Source organism: Meles meles, chromosome 17, assembly GCF_922984935.1.
Source record: "Meles meles chromosome 17, mMelMel3.1 paternal haplotype, whole genome shotgun sequence".
NCBI classification, from domain to species: domain Eukaryota; kingdom Metazoa; phylum Chordata; class Mammalia; order Carnivora; family Mustelidae; genus Meles; species Meles meles.
The window spans coordinates 39862990-39878522 of record NC_060082.1 but is presented as its reverse complement, the minus strand read 5'-3'; the positions used below and the strand labels follow the sequence as shown (position 1 = coordinate 39878522).

The following is a 15533-nucleotide window of genomic DNA, read 5'->3' as shown; positions in this document are numbered from 1 at the left end:
ATTCTAGAAGTAGTTCTCCCATGGGTCCAATTCTATGAAACAGCACCCCATGCTAGAGAGAAATCTTTCAGAAAGATCCAGTGATGCTACAAATTTCATTGTTATTGTATTAAGAAACCGCCACGGCCACCCTGACCTTCAGCACCCACCAGTCAGCAGTCACCTACATGGAGGTGAGACCCAGATGACAGTTGGGGTGTTTTAGCAATCAAATATTTTTTCATTAAGGTGTGTACATTTTTTTAGGTATTTTGCTATTGCACACCTAATAGTATAAACATAACCTTTGTATTCACTGGGAAACAAAAGAATTCATTTGAATTGCTTTCCTGAGATATTGGCTTTATTGTGGTGTTCTGGAACTAAGCCCACGATATCTCCAAGGTATACCTGTATCTCTCTCTCTCTGTCTACCCTATTGCCTCCGTTTCTCTAGGAAACCCTAATACAGGGAACGTACTCTAATGTCAAATGACTAAAAAATGTTCCTACAGACCTCTGACTTTTCCAGGAGGAAAATCCCCTTTTGAATGGGTTGGCTATGCAGAATTCAAGAATTATGGATTTTTATTGACAAGAGGGAAATTGAATGTCAATGTTGAAAACATTCCAGTGCCGAAATACCACATTTAGGGAAGACGGGTGCTCTACTGGCTTTGTTTTATAATTCTGGCTCAATGAATGGTATGACTGAAATTAACATTTCGTAACAGTAAACAATTATTTGCTGGAGACCTAAGAATGACATCCACACAAGATAAACAATGAAACACACAAGGTAGTATGGGGGCAATCAGGAGGGACAGCGTTTATTGATGGAAGTCCTGCCCTGAAGAAGGTCCTTTCTTCTTGCTGACACAAAGAGGTGGGCTTCTGTACGCGGTGTGGGCTGTGGGTCCAGCTGCTTCTCTCAGACCCACACCTCCACCCTACTCTTCCCTTCCGCCCTCAAGCTCCTTCCCAAGCAGCAGGGCTAAACTCTTCTTCCACCTCTCAACTCCACCTCGCCCTTGACGTGTCCTGTTTCCTTCTGTCCAATACGGGCAGGAGGGCAGAGCCCTGCCTTCTCTGGCAGCCACACTCCACCTCCCACACTATCCACCACCCAGTGTGGACTAGAAGCTGTTTTTCCATCATAGGAGCTGACCTCTGTGTTCCGGGGGCTGGAACCATCTCTAAGGCAGCACTTGCCAATTTAGTTTATAGCCTTTCCTCATTGGGGGCATGGAGAAGTCAGGCTGTACCATTGTCTTTTGTCATAAAGATGGCATTAATGACCTCCTATCCTTGCCTCTGTGAGTGAGGTTGGCTGAAAGCATACACGTGTGACTTGCCTGTCGCACAAGGATACAGTCTGCAAATTGACTAGTTTGGGAGCCTCATTGTCATTTATAAAAACTGCCTGAGTGGACAGCCCTGCTTCCTGTTCTTGCAGACCAGCATGACCTTTTGGCTGAACTGAGCCTCTGTCATGGGTTACTGCACAAACATTGTCAGGACCTGTCATTTCCTGGCAGTGAACGTTTATTCCACATCATCTCAGGATGCTCTCCCAGTGTCCTCCTGGCATCGGAACCGGTCCTCAAAAAGCAAAGGTAGAGCTAAAGACAATCTTTCAGAGAAGATGGGCAGGAACTAAGTGTGGCTTATTGGAAAGAACAGCAAAGACGGTCCCTAGGGCAAGGCTACACCATTTTGCTAAGAGAGGAACTGGCCTCCACCCAGTCACCACCTACTGGTCCCAACCCTAATGTGTCTTCCTGTCCCTTGCCTGCCTACCACTGTGAGGTGCAGAGGGTGGCAGAAATTATCTCTACTTTTCCATAACCACTGACCGGTCTGGCCACACAGCAGTGTCTATCGGACACCACTGTAGATGCTCAGCCACCTAGCTAAACCAGCTGTATTTCTAGATTTTTCTCTACCGATGTGTTCTTGGCCGCAGCCCTGACATTACAGTCCTGTTTCCTGACTATTTACATGAATTTTAAAACCACCAATCCAAGTTGAATTCCACATTCTTAGGATAGAAAGTTAACTGGTGCAAAATAAATTCTTCAGGCATACATTGGGAATCATTGACTTACTACCTTAGTAAATCAGCAAATACCCAGTTAATACTTATTTGACTTCTACTCAGTGTACATTATGGTGCTATATGCTCAGCGTGAAGGTTTAAGAGCAGCTTAGATACTGCTCAGTAAATATGTATCTTTGAAAAGGCAATAGTTAATAACAATTGCTATTTCATATTTTTTAAATGGCAATGCCTATTCAATGATTAGAATTTTTTCAATTTTAGGAATTTAAATCCAACAAAGAGTAGTGTGAACAATTTCATTCAGATGTGGGGTTTCAGAAGGATGAGATACAATGCTAGTAATAAATGACGTGGACTTTCCTTCCTAAAAACGACTAATTAACCTTCCATGTACAAATCACCGAAGCAAAAACGTGATGTAAAGCTAAACTGCTCTTTTGTCGGTTACTGATAGGAGAGGAAGACCCCAGACCTTTGAAATAGCCCCCCCCCCTTTTTAATCCCAGGAAAGAAGAACTCATGAATAAACAAAGAGGCTTGGGGCTTGGATCTCTGAAGGTGGCTAGTTCAGGCACAGTGAGGACAGAGAGCGAGGAGGAGAGTACAGAGCGGCCGGAGCTGCCCAGGGTCCGGAATGCCCGTCCAGACTTGGTGAGGCACCCATGGACTCCATCCTGGATCCCCGCGAGAGCCATTCTGCAAAACGCTGCGCTCCAGGCCCGCCGACTTCAGCATCTGGGGTAGCTTTTCTGGCGCCACCGGAAGCCCCACCGAGGCCCTTTCTTCCCCATCTCCCTGCAGGGCGAGCGAGGCGAAGACAACAGTCGGAATCCCTAACGTCACAGGCTGTGGCTCGCCAGTCGTGCTCCTGCCGCCACAGCGAAGTGACCTCGGGGCCTCCGTGGGCTTCCCCGGCCCAGGGACCTTCCTGCGAGGGTGGGGGCTGCGGGCCGGCCCCCCGATGGTCCTGCGCCCCAAGCATCCTACCCACGGCGCCAGCGCGACGAAGGAAGAAGGCACGGCGCGCGGCCGGCAAAGACCGAGGAGGAGTGCGCCTGGCCACCGGCGAGCCCCCGCCGCCGCTCCCGGGCCCCTGGGGAGGGGAGGAGAGGAGAGGGGAGGGGGCCCTCCGTGACCGAAGAGACCGCCCCCACCGCTTCCAGGACTGCAACGCCTCCTCCCGCCCTGGCTCCCCGCGACCCAAAAATAGCCACAGCGCGCTGGGTACTCAGTTGTAGCCCGCTGGGCGGCGGCTCGGCGACGCCTCGCCTGCGCCTTATCGCTCGCGGCCAGAAGGCTGGCGGCTTGACCCCGCGCCAGCCTTTTATACGTAGTCCCCCGAGCCCCGCCCTAGCAACGTCTCCTAGCAACGCCTCGCCCTAGCCGAGGGCGGCCTTATCGGCCTCCTCCAGGCCCTTCCTGTTCCCCTCCCTCCCCCGCCCGCGCTGCTCTGCGCGGCGCCGGGCCCGGTTCACGTGACTGGCCCAGGGGAGGGGCGGGGCGAGCGGAGGATGTGGGGGCGGGGCGCAGAACGCCCCGTGACGCCATCGAGACGCGCCGGGCAAGCGGCGTCGCCCTGTCCCCGGTACCTGGAGGTCCGGGAGCTCGCTGAAATGGCGGAGGCTTCGCCGCTGGTGTGGGTTCGTGGCCCGGGCTTCGGGTGCGAGGCGGTGCGGTGTGCGTCGGCCCGGTGTTCCGTACGAGATTTGATCCGCCGGCACTGCCACGATCGGGTGAGCTTCGCGCTTCCTGGAAGGAAGGGTGACGGGAAGGCGGAAGGGGGCAGGATTGGGTGGGGAGAGGGCGGGTCGGAGCGCGTCTCTTCCTTAGGGTTTTCAGTTTTTGAGACTGAGGGCTCCCCAGCTTTAAGGTGCTTCAGACTGCTACTGAGGACTTGCTTTGTTTTTGTTTTGGGGTGGCGGTGGTTTTGTGTCCCTACAGAGGGGGGAACAACCCCTCGGTTCACAGGCGCTCAGTCTCGCCCCCAGTGTAGACGAACAGAAACCCTTGGCGTTGTTTCTTCGTGCTCAAATGAGGCAGTTGGTCCAGATGACTTTAGGGCGCATTTCTTTAGGTTTCCCTTGCATTCATCCTGGTTCGGTGATGGGCGTATTGTCCACGGCACAGCCCCATCAGCTCCAACGTAGAGGAGTATTTTCATATCCTGACCAAGGCCAGAGGATTGTTGAGCAGGGCGATGGGTTCATCTGGTCTCTGCTCGGGGCTGAGCACTCACACACGTGTCTTGTGGAGGGCGTGGGTTCTTGGGGTCTGTCGTTTAGATTTTTCATTGATCCTCCGATGGTCACATTTGTCCGTGCATATTTTTGAAAAATTGTCACGCACATACATGTGTGATTTACGGAATTGTCAAGAAAGCGAGCTTCTCCCAGCTGAGACATTAAACCTGTTATCTAAATAATCTAAACCGGTTATCTAAATAATTTGGTGGTCTCTCCGAGTCTAATTTTAATTTTGGCCCTTGATCTAGTAGTTTGTTTTTCTTTATAACCTCACTTCATCTGTGTTTCCCTAGGCTGTTTTTTCCTCGTTATTTATAGGCTTCATACATGTTAACACTGCAGTCCAAACCAAATCTTTATTTGGACCGGTTCCATGAAAAAGCAACGTGTCTTTGCAAATACTGTGGTTTTTTATTCTCTCCATTTGTCTTTCTACATACATTCCAGTCAAGTCTAAAAACTGTCAGAACTGTTTTTGATCCTCTAGGTGGGGAAATATCTTACAAAATAGATGGATTTTAATATGTCTAAAAATAATCCTTATCTCATGACAGTTGATCCAAAATGACTGGAAAAGTAGGATCTTAATTATGAGAGTATTAGAAAAAATAATTTTAAATAGGAAGGAAGAAATATAAATGGATGATTCTGTCAGGTCCTCAAGAAGTAGGACCATAACATATGTGAACAGAAGCAAGAAACTTTTTAAAGGTCATTCGAAGAGATACTGGGAGAAATTAAAATAGCTCAAGTTCACATCTGTACTTTCTGAAACAAAATTATTTGGACACAGGATGAGGTCAGTGTTCGTGTCCACTGAAAAAGTCAAAATCTGTCCTGCTGTTCTTCAGGCTAGGATAACAGACGCAGATAAAGCCAGCTGCAGAGTTAATAGGAAACAGTATTTTTCCCGAGGACATGGTACAGTTGTAAAATGTCATAATGACTCCCTTGGAAGTCTGCTGCTTTCTGATTCACTAAGAAACCTTGATCTCCAAAATTATAGACTACAAGACACTTTGCTGTTTGAAATTTTATCAGTGAGAATGAAGCATCCCACTCTTGCCTTGAGACTCTGAAGTTGCTTTGATATAGAGAAAGCACTCATGATTTCCATCCCAGGTGCAGACCTTCGGATTAGGAGTTTCCGAATATAGCATTCTGTGTTTATCTTAACTCTGTGGTTTCCAAGGAAATGGGGGTCTGGATCCAATCTACTTCACAGTCTAGACCCGATGTTGCCCCCTTTATGCACAACTCTGCTGTTTTGAGCCTCTCAGAACATTTTCGTTTAAATTTCATCTAAACTCCACCTTTGCACCACATCCTATAATAATTGTTTTTTCCTCTTTTGTGCAGTCCCCACCACCCCCCAACACCGTTGCAGTCAATACATTTGACCATTTGACTTTGGTGAATTACACATTTGTCTCTGATTGCTTTGGGCCAATTGGCCTAAGACACACAATATTTTGTGCTTGAAGTACTTTATAAAACACAGATGGTCAAAAGACCCTTAAATTGATTCTAAATTTCCTTTGTCCTTTTTTCCTACCAGTGATTTTTTTTTTTTTAAGATTTTATTTATTTGTCAGAGAGTGAGCGCACAAATGGGGAGCATCAGGCAGAGCAGGCAGAGGGAGGAGCAGGCTCCCCACTGAGCAAGGAGCCCCATGCGGGACTTGATCCCAGAACTCTGGGATCATGACCCGAGCCAAAGGCAGTGGCTTAACCAACTGAGCCACCCAGGTATCCCGACCTACTAGGGATTAATGATAATCTTAAGTAGAAGATGCAATTTTGTTGATAAGTTGTCTTGTTTAACAAGCAGTTGTGTTTGGAAATGAAGTACGATGTATATAATCCTTCTGCCTTCACATTAATGTCTTTTAAAGTTATTTAGATATTTAGAAACACATACCCACTAGATCCAGAAAATATTAAGAGAAACTAAAGTGGCTTTTCATTCATAAACATAGAGCAAATACAAGGTATATTGCACACCTCATTTAATCTGTACAACTGTTAAAAGTGGACAGCATTTTACAAAGGTAGTCTTTCCTATAATCACATCACTGCATATAACCTGAGCTCCTTTGCTCCTCTGTCCTGCTATTACAGGGTTGTGCTTCCCTGTGGGCTTACCCTGTGGTGGAGGACTGCTGAGAATCCTGATTCCTGCAGCCCTTCAGCGTGGGGCAGAATCTAGGGGTGCCTCAGCAGCTTTGCTTATTTCCCCGTGTCACTGGATGTGCTTTCTGTACACCATTGTGTGAAAAGGCTTGGGAAGCCGTGCCGAGTTCATTGCGCTCACTCTCCTACGTGACTCTCCGACCTCCTCTCTCTTTTTTTTTTTTTTAAGATTTTTTTCATCCATTTGACAGAGATCACAAGTAGGCAGACAGCAGGCAGAGAGCAAGGAGGAAGCAGGCTCCCTGCTGAGCAAAGAGCCCGATGCGGGGCTCGATCCCAGGATGATCTCTGGGTTCCTCAGCATCTCTATGTGGCTGTTAGTCCTTTCAAACCGATATGTCCAAAATGAGACTGGTGCTCTCCCCCAGACGTGCTTTTCACTATTAACAGATGGCAGCTGTTTCCTGTTAGTCAAGCCAAATGTTTAGACTCCTCTCTCATTGCTCTATGGCTCTCACTGTCCGCCTCCAGAGCCTTAGGGGGAACTCCCCGTCCCCCCGTTTCTCATCCCCTGCTGCCACTACCCGGGAGACAAATGGCCTTCATTGCTCACCTAGCTGTGTCGCTGATGTCTCTGCTTCTCCAGTCTTATTTCCAGTTTCACAGCTAGAGTGATCCTTTTGGACTATAACTCCGCTCTCAACCTGTTCGAAGCCCTGCAGTGGCTTTATTCAGAGCGAAACCCGACATTCTTTTTTTTTTTTTTTTTTTTAAGATTTTATTTATTTATTTGACAGAGAGAGATCACAAGTAGATAGAGAGGCAGGCAGAGAGAGAGAGGAAAGCAGGCTCCCTGCTGAGCAGAGAGCCTGATGCGGGACTCGATCCCAGGACCCTGAGATCATGACCTGAGCCGAAGGCAGCGGCTTAACCCACTGAGCCACCCAGGCGCCCCCAAAACCCGACATTCTTACAGGGGCTTTTACGGCCTTCCCCATCCCCTTCGGCAGACGTCTTCCAGCCTTGCTGGCCGTGCTGCTGTTCCACGCATACTCTGGGCTTATTCCTGCTGCCCACCTTTGCCTCCGGAATGCTCTGCCCCCAGATTGCCACTGGCTTGTTCTCTTCCTTTCCTTCATTCTCTGCTAAAATGGTACTTGACCAGAGAGGCTTTTCTTGACTGTGTGTGTTAGATAGATGACTGGTGTGGCCGTCCAACGCGCGCTGTCCCCTTTAGCCTGTTTGTTGCCAGGGTGGTCATATAACATCCATTTGTTCGTTCTCTGACTTTTCCCGCTAGAACGTAAGCTCTGTGAGGTAGGATTCACTACAGTATCCACACTTGAAAGTACCTGGCAGATGGGAGGGACTTGATTAATACTTGTTGAAGGAACAGACAGGTCCCACTGAAGCGGCTGTGGATGTGGTCCGGAACCAACGTTCATTCTGTCCACTTCGGGAAGATACCAGTCATGCATTTTTCCTTCCTGTTGGTTTGTGCATCTCCTTTTATATTTTCTCTTCATCGCTTGCTCTGAAAAGTCTTGAAATCTACAGAGTGGGTTTGGGGGTACTTGGACTTCTGCTGTAACTTGGAGACATGCGCAGAAAAGACCAGCTGGCCCTCTGTCTGTTCCCACTTATGTAGGTGTAGGCAGACCATACTGGCATCTCCTTCCCTCTTCTTGCTTGTCCTTATCTACACTTTTCAGAACGTGTATTGTCACTTTTGAACCTGTGCAACTTGATATCAACTGTCAAAAAAAAAAGTCAAGAGTAAAAGGCCCTTGCAGAGTTACTGGATCCGAGCCCCATTTAGTTTTCCACCTTGACTCTGATTTCCCATCAAAGAAGAGAGCGGTTCTTTCTTTCACCCAAAAGACAAGTTCTTGTACATATTGTGATGAGGTGTTAGGAAAAAGTCATACCCCGAATAAATCCTAGGAAGTGACTTTTTTCCTTTGGATTTTCAGTTCAGCAAATACTAATGGAACACACGCTGTGTGCTTATAACCTGAGTAATAAAAACAAAATGCGCTAGGCCCTTTCCTGCAGGAAACTTCCGTTGTCTCATTTTAAAACCCCAAACTTGTCTCTAGGGTGTCCCAGAGGAATGCTTCTTCGTGAAGTGCGATGGATCCCTCGTGGACTCCAGTGACGGAGTGAGGCATGGTGCTGTGTATAGTCTGGAACCCAGGCTCCGTGGTGGAAAAGGAGGTAGGACGCACCTGTTGGCTGCTTCCGTGTGTCACAACTGCAGTCTCTAGCCCGGCGCAGGCCCCTGGTGTGTGCCAGTTTTGTTTTGCCTTATGAAATCCTTTATTCAGTTTCCTAGTTTTGAGTATTTTCTCTTTTATTATTTTTGAGGAATATATTGTCTGATTATAATTTCTACCCTTACCAGCAGGATAGCTCTTAGGCAATTAGATTCCAAAACTTTGAGGGAGATTGGATAAAGAGAGACAATCATTATTCTGTCCAATTTGCTGAAGAAAGAGTGTTAAAACAGTTAAATCTCCTTCTGCTAGCTATTTATTTATTTATTTATTTATTTGACAGAGAGAAACACAGCGAGAGAGGGAACACAAGTAGGGGGAGTGGCAGAGGGAGAAGCAGACTCCCTGCTGAGCAGGGAGCCCAATGCCAGGCTTGATCCCAGCACCCTGAGATTGTGACCTGAGCCGAAGGCAGATGCTTAACGACTGAGTCACCCAGGCGCCCACTCATGTTTTTTAGCAAGATTTTGTCTGGTCATTATTGTTCTGAGGGAGGACTAAAGTCAGCCTGTGGAATATAGCCGCTTACAGAAGGGGTAGATTTGGGTCTTTGTATGAACACATCTAAGAATAGAGAAGAGAAACTGAAAGGAAAAATGGAATATGGGCAGTTCTGGGTATTTTTCCCAATGTGCTGGCATGTCATCCTGAAGCTCTCTCAAAATCCTCAGTGATTTGGTTTGGTTTTCAGAGAGCTAGCTGGCATCTCATACTATAATCATCCTGCTGTTTGAAATCGTGTCAATAAGAATGAAGTTTATCATATTAGCCGGGGACACCTTAAAAATTTCCTTTGAAACTCACTGCAAAATCTCACCATAAAAATTTTTAAGTTATTAATTTGGGAATCTTGGGATCTGTGGCTCTGGGTAAAGCCCCTCTAAAATACCCCAGTGAGGGGTGCCTGTGGGGCTCAGTCAGATAAGCGTCTGTCTTTGGCTCAAGTCATGATACCAGGGTTCTGGGATCCAGCCCTGCATTGGGCTCCCTGCCCAGTGCGGAGTCGGTTCTTCCCTCCCCCTCTGCCCTCCCACCCCCCATTTGTGCTCTCTCTCAAAAAAATAAAATCTTGAAAAAAAAAATTCCAGTGCAGATACAGTATTTCAGAAATACAAGAGGGAGGGCGAAAGGCATGAGGTTAAATCAGGTTTATCAGTATTTTTATCTTTGATGCCTGGACAGAATCTTGATGTCCTTTTCTTTAAAAAAAAAAAAAAAGAGTGCAGTTTGGTTTTTGTTTTGGTTTTAAAGAATGTATTTATTTTAGAGAGAGTGCAAGCACAGGGAAGGGCAGAGGGAGAAAGAGATGAGTTGGATGCTTAACCGACTGAGCTACCCAGGTGCCCCAAAGAGATTATTTTTAATCTTTGGTTATAATAGCATTTTCACAGATTTGGCATTTATCCATCCTGGAACTCTTTTTAACCTGCTTTTTCCAAACATATTTGCTCAGGGTTCGGATCTATGCTCCGAGCGCTTGGCGCTCAGATTGAGAAGACAACCAATCGAGAAGCTTGCCGGGACCTCAGCGGGAGGAGGCTACGGGATGTCAACCATGAGAAAGCGTAAGCTGCCTGCTGGGCAATGCACGTTCCTGCCACTGTTGGTTGTCCACATGCCACGTATATCCAGCCGTGGAATTGAAGCATGAGTGGTCTCACTGGTCATTGTCAGCCTTAGCTCTTTCTGTTGTTTAGTAACTCCCGTTGGGTTTTAGGGGTTCCCTCCCAGTGTACTGGTGGTGAGCCCGGCCTGTCTTTCTGAGGGAGGATTACAGCAGGCCAGGGACCGTGCGCATTTGGCTGGGGTGGGGGCTCTTCACGGATCAGCAGGCATGGGTGTGATCTGGCCAGTAGGCCCCATCTCTTTCACCCATCCTAGCATGGCCGAGTGGGTGCGACAGCAGGCCGAGCGGGAGGCCGAGAAGGAGCAGAAGCGCCTGGAGCGGCTGCAGCGGAAGCTGGCAGAGCCCAGGCACTGCTTCGCCAGCTCCGCATACCAGCAACAGTGCCATGAGATGGCGGAGCGCCTGGAGGACTCCGTACTCAAAGGTGAGAGTGAGGGGAGTCTGCCTGTCCCTCTCCCTCAGCTTCACCCCCTGCTCACACGTGCACGTGCTCTGTAGAATAAATAGGATCTTTCAAAGTAAAAATAGTAATAAACAGTATGCCTTATAGTCTAGAAACAAAAAAGAGCACACACACAGTATGTGAGGTACTAGGCTCCTGAATTGTGGGGGCCACGGGCCCCAGGTGAGACCACTTGTGCTCGTGGGTACGCCACGTCCTCAGCAAGTGTTTAGATGTCAACATACTTACTTCTAGTTTTAGGCCCGTTTTTTTTTTAGTGTTTTTTTTAATGAGAATGAGTAACTTTTATTATTGTTTTTTAGCTCCCAAAGTATGATGCTAGGGCTCTTGTGCATTCAGCTGAATAAGAAGGAGTCTTCTCAATCAGAGGGTTATGACATCACGCTGTACAAGCGGCGAGTGGCAGGAGATGGAGTCATCCTGGCCCAGGGGGCCAGCGACTCCCTCGTCAGTCTCAGAGCTGCAGATTGGCCGTTGCTGTTTTCCAAACCTGGTTCCAGAGCCAGAATGCTCAGTACCTTAAATCTGTGTAAACTTGAGTCGTATCTCATTTGAGCCGTGTTAAATTTTGGAATGTTAGCAAATTTAAAAACTCGAGCTTTAGGTTGCAGTGCGGCTGCTTCTGTCACCTGTGCTGTTTATCATGTCTTCAGTTATACCCACTTCTGAGAGCATAACTGAGTTGGGACCGTTTTGGTTAGGTATGCAGGCTGCCTCCAGCAAGATGGTCTCGGCTGAGATCAGTGAGAGTCGGAAAAGATCCAAGCCGGCGAAGACAGACCAAGGAGCCAGTGCAGGGAAAAGGAAGTGCTTCTGGTAAGTGTGCTTTGTTTTCAGCCCAGTGTGGCTGGACAGCGTTTCCTCTTGCCTGTCTGCTATAAACCTTCTTTAAAGTAAGGTTTGCTGGGAGCTTGGAGCTTTCCAGTAGGTCTTAGTTCCCAGGGGTCCACGCAATCACAATGCACATGCTCCTCGTGGTTTCTGCCTTGTGGGCTGGAAATGGGAGCTAAAGGACAGGTTTTCCTTAGTGAAAGATCACATAGGAATCACTTTATGCTTGAATGACTATTTGGTGCTGAAAGAGTTAACTTTCAGAAATTCTAGGTGGAAGCCCCAGCTATACTTTCCAGATTGTTCTGTTTTCTCTGTGGTTTTTCACAGTTGTTTCTGAGGTCTGTGGCCAGGTCTGCACTGGTAGCTGACGAACACAAGGATGCCTTGTCTTGTCCATCCCGCTGGTGGCTGGTGGTGCTGCCACCCTTCCCACTTGGTACTCTCGGCGCAAGCTCACTCCCCTGGGCCAGGTTCTAGAAAGTGAGGTCCAGACGCATCTTGCTTCCTCGTTGGCCTCCGCTTTGGGGGCAGAAAGAGAATTATTAATTAAATATCACATAACTGTGTGAGTCCAGCATAGAATCTTGTGTGTTCTTTGTGAAATAGGAATTAAGTGTTCTTGTGAGTGAAGGTAGTGGGATTGTGTGGGGAAGTGGTGGGGGGGTTGAATCAGGTTTTTTAAGGTGCAGTTTTGTTTTTTTTGTTTTTAAGATTTTATTTATTTATTTGACAGAAATCACAACTAGGCAGAGCAGCAGGCAGAGAGAGAGGGGGGAGCAGGCTCCCCGCTGAGCAGAGAGCCTGATGCGGGGCTTGATCCCAGGACCCCAAGATCATGACCTGAGCTGAAAGCAGAGGCTTAACCACTGAGCCACCCAGGCACCCCTGAGGTGCATTTTATATGCGCTAAAATTCATCCTTTTTCATTCAATAGGTCTATGGGTTTTGAGAAATACAGTCACTTAACCAAGATATAGAATGTTTTCATTTCCCCAAAGATTGCCCGTGTGCCCCTTTGTGGTTAATTCCTGTTCCCCTACCCCGTCCCAGGCAAGTGCTGATGCAGAAACCATTTTTTCCAATGGTTCTGTCTTTTCCAGAATGTCCTGCAGCCCTCTGTGTCTGGAGTCTCTCCCTTAGCACAGTGCTTTTGAAATCCACGGCTGGTGTCACGTGTATCAGTGGTTCGTTCCCTTTTGTTGCCACGTATTGTTGTGTCTCTCTGTTCTGTTGATAGTTTGCGTAGTTTCCAGTTTGGGGGGATTATGAATAAAACATAGGTTTTTCTTTTAACTCTGTTATTTTATCTACATTTCTAACCATTTGAGATTTGTACAAGATAGGAAAAAAAGCTGTAGGCAAAATCAATTTTGTTTTAAAAGATTCACATCTGTAGGGACACCTGGGTGGCTTAGTCGGTGAAGCGTCTGCCTTAGGCTCAGGTCGTGACCGCAGGGTCCTGCGATCGAGTTCTTCATCGGGCTCCCTGCTCAGCAGGGTGTCTGCTTCTCCCTCTGCCTCTCCCCCTACTTGTGCACTCCCTCAAATAAATAAAATCTGGAAAGAAAAAAAAAAGATTCACAGCTTTAAAGAGGATTTCCTCTTGGATCTTTGGGATGGTTGGTTCCAGGCTCATTGAATTTTTTCTTCTTGGTTTATACCTCTGAAGATCTTTCTCTGAAACTTAGCTACTGTCCATTTAAGCGAGCAGATCCTTTGACCCTGACAGACACTGTTCCCTGGACACACAGTAACTCTTTCTGGCAGAGAAGCGGGAACGGTGTTAAACCTTTCTGCTGTTCCCGGCAGGTTGGGCATGGAAGGACTGGAGACGGCAGAGGAGTCCAGCTCGGAGACCTCGGATGATGACCGGGAGGAAGGTCCTAGTACTTCAGGCGCAAGCTTGCACGCTGCAGACAATGGCCTCGATGGTGCAGAGCCAGCAGCCAGGTCTCCCCACCACCATCTAGGGACGGGCATGGCCAGCGCAGCCTTTCGGTCCCCGGAGCCACTGCCAGCCCCAGGGACAGGCTCAGGGCATGCTGTCTCCCCAGCTGTGTGTGCCACATCGGGACAGACGTTTGTTGAGGGGTATGAGGACAGGATAGTAGCCACAGAAACAGAGGAAAGCCGGGAGGAGGAGGGGGGCGCAGAGGGCAAAGAGCCCACAGAAGAGGAGGCCACAGAGGCTGGACTGACCCAGGAGCTGGAGCTGGAGCCGGAGGAGGTGGCTAATGGGGCCAGAGCCGCCGAGGCCACACCTGGAGAGACCGGGGGAAGCGTGCCCACTGCCGGACCCGAGGGAGGCCCATCAGGAAGCACAGTAAGTAGTTTGGGGGTCCACGTCCAGAGCCAGGGCAGCTTGATGGCCACAGTTCCTCAGGAAGTCCTTACCATGAAAATGAGCCTTTCCCCATCAGCTGCTGAGTGGGAAGGTTTGTTTCCCAACCAGAAGTACAGATGAGGGTGAACCTCGCCGCAGCCCCCCCAAGGAATGTGTATCATTTTGCCACTAGGTGGCATCCGTGGTTCCATATTTTATGAGTTTTAAGCATGTTGATCACATTTTAATATCTGAATTAGGGTAGATGTCCAGTATGAGCACTGAACAGGTGTGATTTACCTGCAGAGCAGGGAGTCCGACATGGCACTTGATCCTAGGATCCCAGGATTGTCACCTGAGCCGAAGGCATATGCTTAACCCACTGAGCACCCCCAGGTGCCCCTCATGATTGGGAGGGTCTGTTTTGAATATTTTCCTTTTTCCCCCTCAGGATACTGGTCAGCAAACTCTCGATTTGCTGGCCTTTGGCTCCGCAGCAGAGCTGGAGGCGCTGGGTTTGGACAAGCTCAAGTGTGAGCTCATGGCCCTGGGACTTAAATGCGGGGGCACTCTGCAGGAGCGCGCGGCTCGCCTCTTCTCTGTCAGGGGCCTGGCGAGGGACCAGATCGACCCGGCTCTGTTCGCCAAACCTTCGAAGGGGAAGAAGAAATGAATTTTATCGGAGCTGGTTTCCTGTTTCTTCATAGTCTGGCGTTTGTAACCTGTAGAATGTTGACTCCTGGCCATTATTCCCGTCGCTATTAAAGCTGACTTTTTAATAACTCAGTTCTGATCATCCTCTTTTTTCATTATTGTATTTATAGAATTAATGTGTGACATCATCTGGGCCTGTGGTGTTCTTTGTGGAATGGTTTTTTTATAAAGATTTAGTTTAATAAATATAGAACCATTCAGATTTTCTGTTCCATCTTGTGTTATTCAGGTAAATTATGCAGTTGACCCTTGAACATCACAGGTCAGGAAAGCACAGCGATACTTATGTGTGGATTTTTTTTTTCAATCAATACAGTATAGTACGTTCAATATATCTCTCAAGATTTTTTTCCTCATGATTTTAATAACATTTTCCATAGCTTCATTGTAAGAACACAATATATATTCCATACCACATCCCGAACATGTGATATTCCTAGAAGTCCCTCTTACCCTTTTAACATCTGTGGGAGCTGTGCTAGTAGCTGCTTTTTCATCCTGGGGCTGGTGGTTTGCTTTGCCTTTCCCCAGCCAGTCTCACAAGGGTTTGTCGGTTTTGTTGATCTGATTTTCAAAAACCAGCTTCTGGCTTTGTTAATTTTTCTCAACTTTTTCAGTTTTGTTAATTTCTGCTCTTTATCATTAGCTTCCTTCTATTTAGTGTGGATTCATTTTGCTCTTTTTTTTTCTGTAGCTTAAGGGAGGCCATAGGTCATGATTTTAGACTTCTTTCTAGTAGAAGTGTTTGAAGTTACATATTTTTTTTGAAGTACTACTTGAGCTGCATTTCAAAATTTAATATGTTGTATTTTCATTATCATTCAGTTGTAAATATTTCCTAATTTCCTTGTGAATTCTTTGACCCATGGGTTGATTATC

At 47.5% G+C, this 15533-nt stretch overlaps 1 protein-coding gene across 1 annotated transcript; it reads left to right on the top strand.

Annotated features, from left to right (window-relative positions):
- Positions 1 to 3595: 3595 nt before the first annotated feature.
- Positions 3596 to 14726, top strand: SDE2 (SDE2 telomere maintenance homolog). The gene is made up of 7 exons (XM_045983514.1): positions 3596 to 3774; positions 8517 to 8634; positions 10147 to 10258; positions 10575 to 10744; positions 11485 to 11599; positions 13427 to 13940; positions 14392 to 14726. Exons 1-7 carry the CDS (start codon positions 3655 to 3657, stop codon positions 14611 to 14613), a joined length of 1371 nt encoding a protein of 456 aa, XP_045839470.1. The 5' UTR covers positions 3596 to 3654; the 3' UTR covers positions 14614 to 14726.
- The last annotated feature ends 807 nt before the right edge of the window (positions 14727 to 15533 follow it).

What these genes read in the sequence shown, in the direction of transcription:
- SDE2 (XM_045983514.1), top strand. Translation starts at nt 3,655, where the DNA reads ATGGCGGAGGCTTCGCCGCTGGTGTGGGTTCGTGGCCCGGGCTTCGGG. An exon ending in GATGTCAACCATGAGAAAGC is followed by an intron (nt 10,259 to 10,574) that starts GTAAGCTGCCTG and finishes CACCCATCCTAG; the next exon opens with CATGGCCGAGTGGGTGCGAC. An exon ending in GGGAAAAGGAAGTGCTTCTG is followed by an intron (nt 11,600 to 13,426) that starts GTAAGTGTGCTT and finishes TGTTCCCGGCAG; the next exon opens with GTTGGGCATGGAAGGACTGG.